At 37.9% G+C, this 6,043-nt stretch overlaps 1 protein-coding gene across 1 annotated transcript; it reads left to right on the forward strand.

Moving 5' to 3' along the window:
- The first annotated feature begins 437 nt into the window (after positions 1 to 437).
- Positions 438 to 3,752, forward strand: LOC144443467 (cholesterol 25-hydroxylase-like protein 1, member 2). The gene has a single exon (XM_078132953.1). It carries the CDS (start codon positions 508 to 510, stop codon positions 1,420 to 1,422), a length of 915 nt encoding a protein of 304 aa, XP_077989079.1. The 5' UTR covers positions 438 to 507; the 3' UTR covers positions 1,423 to 3,752.
- The last annotated feature ends 2,291 nt before the right edge of the window (positions 3,753 to 6,043 follow it).

Below are 6,043 nucleotides of genomic sequence, written 5' to 3' on the forward strand. Positions count from 1 at the left end.
TACTACTGCTACTACTACTACTACTACCACTACTACTACTATTACTACTACTACTACTACACTATCGCAAAAATATCATGAAAAGTTTTTGAAAAGCTAATGGAGTACGGTTATTTAGATCTAGTTATATTTTAAAGACAGTTACGATGAGTTGTTATGTGTGCCGAGAAGAATCAGAATTGACACTGTCGCGTTGAGCCTCAGTTGCGCCTCTGTTAACTCCATTGCGCCCCCACGCGGAAACGTACGAAATTACGATAGCCCGTAGATGGTGTCTTTCAATTTACACAATGCCAGTACATACTTGTCATGGGAATCTCGTCCCATGCCCTAGTTTCCGGGTTACATGACGGGAAGTAGGGCGGCTAACGGAACAGCGCCTCAACACATATAAAGCTGAGGTGACTGGATGCTGCTTACAATTACGCGGGAGTCTCCCTACGGCGAACACCTACACAGAAAGAAAGGAATTGCCCATCACGCTTCTGGAGAAGCCGAAGATAAAAGATGCTGGGCACATTAATCGCAAATGTGACGCTGCCGCCACCGTTTGACCCTTACCTGAATCACTTGCTAGAGTATTATCCGAAACGTTCGTTGCTGCAGCCAGTATGGGATTTTACACTGAATTATACCAACCACGACCATCTTCGATCTCCTCTCTTCCCGATTGTGTTAAACGTGGTCTTTTATTTCACAGCTATTCTCCCTTTTATGATTGCCGATCTGTATGGCAAGAATTGGAATTGGATACAAAAGTACAAGTTGCAGCCAAAACAGGACGTCACATGGTCGCAGGTGATTGATACGATGTCCCTTACATTCTGGAACCAGATCGTCTTCATCTTACCAGTAAGTTTCGGTCAGTGGTTGTACACCCCTCCGACTCCACTCCCTCCTGAGGCACCGGGTCTGTGGGAATTCAGTTGGCACATTGTGGCCTGTCTCCTTATTTTCGATCTGGAATATTTCATCTGGCATTTTGTCCACCACAAGAACCGCTGGCTCTACAAGCACGTTCACAGCGTCCATCACCGTTATCACTCTCCGTTCAGCTGGGTCACACAATATCTTCATCCCTGGGAACTCATCAGTGTCGGCATCTTCGTCACAACAACTCCATGGATTTTCGATTGTCACCCTTTCACTGCGTGGTGGTTTATGATGGTTAGCATTATTATAAGCGTAGAGGCCCACATTGGTTTCGACTTCCCATGGGCACTAAACAACTGGTGTCCATTCGGACTATGGGGAGGAGCTCCGAAACACGACATGCATCACTTGAAACCCCTTTCCAACTTCCAACCTTTCTTCACCCACTGGGACAGGCTTTTCGGCACCGAGTGTCCTGGCTGGCATGCAGGTGGCATCACCGCGGAGCAGTGGGCAAACATGAAAGCGGAGGAGAAGAAGATAAAATAAAGCTCAATTAGACAGAAGTACAGGACAAAGAAATGTAACTATGAAGTGTTTGCTTATTACGAACAGACATAACGCTTGACGGAGTTGTTCGCTACCGGTACCTTGCACGAAAAGACATCACGAAACGCTAACTGTGCCAATTACGTACCCATTATAGATTTATGGACATACCGGTAAACTTTTAAAACATTTGTGAACAAAAATATTAATGATTACTTGATAACGTAATCGTCCAGGTTCGTATAAATGTAACTTGCTCAGAAAAAATTGATTTAATGAATTGTCGATAACATTCGAGAATACGATAATTACAAGATGACTTTTCGAAGCGTACTAACATCCTCAAATGTCGTGAATATTCAATGTTCAAAGTCAGATACCCTTTATTTCACCTCTCAATGACTGTTTTCAAACAAGAACAACATCACATGACTTTTCTTTTAGTGGCGTTACCCGTGACCGTGTGCGTCACTTTCTTTTGTTCTAATGACATAATATGTACCGTTGACATAATTTGCATATATACTTTTTAATGTATCATGTGTGACAGTGTAGACATTCCTGCCAAAAGCAAACCGTTTCCGTTGCGCACTCATATCATGTCAACAGAGCACGTGTTTAAACCAGCCAACATAATTTTATCTACCAGGCTTTATTCTTTGTTATATGATTGTTTGCATATTCGGATACAGATTACCCCATCTGTCATGACTATCGACAGCCCGATTGTGACGTTTCAAAACACCAAACCCAAAAAAAGGTCAAAGTTCGTCGAGCTGTGCTGGTCACCATATATCGGTCATCTTTGCTTTTGTTCAGACAGCAACCTCCTTCAACGTCAAAAATACTTCTTTGAGAGATTTTATATAATCCTGTTATTTTAAAACAAGTTTAGCGTAATTATACTTTTACATTTTTTATTAATTGAATTCTCGGGAAAATGAATTTCTGACAGAATCATCGTGAAGGCACTACATTTGCACATTTTACTTTTCCCAGGACTTCGCCTCTAATCACGGCGAAGAGATGGTAAAAATTTGTATTATTTTGTGTTATTTTTTATTGAAAATAGCGATGTAATTCAAAATATTTCATTTGACGGTTAACTATTGTGACACTGAATTTTGAACTAACTTTTGGCGGGAACATGCACCCGAAAAATCAGTCCAAGAACAATGCAATATACTCGTATTTACAGCGAGTTCCTACCACCCTTTAGGAAAATGCCGAATATGTGTTAGTTTTCTCTATTTAGGATTATTTACTTTCAATAATGGGCTGGTCCCGAATTTTACAGGAAAGAGAGTCATATCTATAAATTAATGTTATATACTAGTATTATTGAACCCAACGGAAACCGTTTCTAAATATGGGTATCTCAAGGACTTTGGGCTTGTTTTCAAGGTTATCACGTAACATGCTCGCTGAGACCGTCATATTGGTCTCAGCTGCTCTAGAAGTGGTTAAATTTATTAATCACGTTATGTTTCAGAAATTTCCCCAGCTAGCTCTGTGTCATTTATAGGCAACGCCACCGACACCATCCTCGTTCGCATAATATTTGTCTTCCTTTAATGAACATTGATAAAATCTGCTTGATCAATTGGTGAACTGTCGAAATGTACGTGAATGACTTTAATTTACAACCATGAGACGAAATAACTGCTTGCTTAAATCAATACAACATTCAACATTATGGTACCAAATTTTGTACTGAACTGTAGTGTAGTGTAGTGATCGATGTAATGAATAACGTCTATCATATACGAAAAATGTCTTATGACGAGTCGGTTCGAAACCGTCTGTGTTACTGCAGATGGGAGTGGATGCAGTTAGTAGTTCACTAACGGTCACATTGCATGAACGATAAACAATCTTATTTGTGAAGTTTTCTTGAGAAAAAAAATAACTACTTACAGCCTTCTTTCGCAAGCACGTAAACTCAACATTGCACAATGTCAGGACTCTTGACTACCATTAGACAAAAATGTACCAATTCATGAATCGACGTGTTCTTGAACCTTTCGAGTAATTTCTGTAGTAGGAGCCTGAGAGTTCTGCCAGTTTGTAGTAATGACTGCGCGTGCGTCAGTTGAAATCACGAAAGAAGCGATTGCAAAAAATACTGAAATATTCCAGAGATTTATAGTATGAAAGACTGTGCAACATCAATAATTATACTCGTGTTGTACACTTCAGCACACTCCCCTTAGCAGTACTTGATGGTTGAGAAATATGAATATAATATTGTGATCTCATTATCACACCGGCTTTGAAGGACAATTTCATTTCCAAAGATAGTCTGATTCAGAAATAAAACAGTGCAATATTGCCGAAATATCGCATCTTCGTATCGTGTGTGCATGTGTGTGTTTCTCGGGATAGTTGCTGTACCAGCTATTGCCACAATGACAAACGCAATACAATGCCAGACGTGACAACAACAGTCCATGTTTATTCCAACAAAGAAGTAACGATAAAACTAAATTATCAATTATGCAAAGATGCTGTTCGATATCCATATATAAGAACACGTCTACACAATAACAGCGAAATCTTTGACTAGTTATTTGGATTACGTGAAATGGCATCGAAGTGCGTGAATAATGATAACCAATGAAAGTATTATATAATAATAATAATTAATAGTAGTAGTAGTAGTAGTAGTAGTAGTAGTAGTAGTAGTAGTAGTAATAATTTATTTCGAGTACCAGCTCATATATGTATACAGGCTAGCTGAGTTAATGTGTGGCAATGGATGTGATACGGCTATAGCGAGCCTTCTATACAGATATTAATTTATTGATTATGTAGAAGTAACTGCAAAGAATGTGACTATAGCATCAAGTCTGTAGTTCAGATCTCATTTTTGACGAATGTCTGTACAAAATGAAAATATACACAAGCTTGGAGGGGGGAGAGAGAGAGACAGAGAGAGGGGGGCGTCAGACAGGGAGAGACAGACAGAGATAAGTGTATAGAGCTGGACACAGACAGACAGATGGAGAGATACAGACAGATGGAGAGATACAGACAGACATGACTAACATTTGCACAAAAGGCTTTGAAACCGAGTGTCATATTATCGAATTTGTGCTCACCCGCAAAATATATGATGATGTTAAATATTAATTTCTGATGAGGGGTACCAATTGTTGGTAAGTATATTTGAATATGACACAAATATTGTAATCATCAACATTCATAAAGTTGCAGACTGTCTATTTGAATTACAAAAGTCAATGTGATAAAGACGTTACGCATTAAATTTACATAATTAAAATCTATCAATTATTTGTTAAGGTATACATACGATAATTATTCCTGTTTTCCTATAGATCCTGGAGTAAACCCAATGGTATTAGTGATTCGCCCATGAAATTAATACATTTTGGTCATTTTATTTGATTTGTGGAAGCCAAAAGTATTAATTTATTCTAAAATAATGGTTAAATATATACACAGGTCTGTACGTTTTGTGGGTACCACTATAATTATATAGAATCCAGTGATGTTGATTTTCTAAGATTAATTGCGAGGGGGATTTATAATGGCCCAAAAGACTAACCCCCAACAAATTCGCATGCGAAAACGTTTGAATTTGAAGTGAATGTCTAGTGGCATATACTATTATTTAGATAAAGGGTATATGTAGGGTGTAGATGAACATAGGGTGTAGATGTCAGGTGTAGAATGATGTAGGGTGTAGATGTATTATCATCAGACATATTACACCTAGTAATGGTGTGTTACATACACCAGTAATAGTTTATTGCCAACGTCCTTAAAGTAGTTTGTTGAGAAAAAAATAGCACTTTGGAGTGTTCGAAAGAAATTAAAACATTTTAATGAAAACATACGTGTACAACATAAACTTATTGACAGTCACGTCTTTTGTGTTGCTATTTAGCTTGCTTCCTTAAAATATTTGGAATTCAAAAATTTTGATACTAAAGTTCTAACAATGTTGATGTACGGATTGAAATTTGGGGTTCCGTCTATGGGAACACGTTGAAATTATGCAGAATAATTTTTGTCGCTCTATTTTGAGAAAATTATTATGTAATTCTCCAAAATATTGTAATCATTGAACTTGGTTGGTTTACTACTTCTAGACTAAATTTTCAGAGTATTGTGATGTTTTGGCTTCGTGTGTATCATTACACTAGGATAGCTTTAATTGTATAAGAAATCAGTTTGATAGTTTTCCTTTTTATTTTCATTCACTGATCTCAGTTCGAAATAATTCTATTTGAGTATCTCTTATTTAAAACGATATTTTGGGCATAGATTTTCTTTTTTCCCCCCTGCCCCCGATTCTCCTACGCCCTATAACAGGTGGGAACTTACTTGCAGACTTTCCTGGTGTTGTCTTGCCTACGTCTTGCTCAAAAATACTACCTTTCGTTTCTGGATAACGGCTATTGGAAGTGAATACTGGATAACGGTACGGTAATGACATAGGCATGATAGGAGCTACGTCTCAAGGTCGTTCAGTAGAGAGTCGGTGCCCTAATTTTCTCCTCCATTAAGCACAATTTTAACACAACAAAGACACACTCTAGGGGTTGTTATACTGCATAGCATTATTTATAACATAATATAAAATAACATTTAATAT

The sequence above is a fragment of the Glandiceps talaboti genome, chromosome 12 (genome assembly GCF_964340395.1).
Source record: "Glandiceps talaboti chromosome 12, keGlaTala1.1, whole genome shotgun sequence".
Lineage (NCBI taxonomy): Eukaryota > Metazoa > Hemichordata > Enteropneusta > Spengelidae > Glandiceps > Glandiceps talaboti.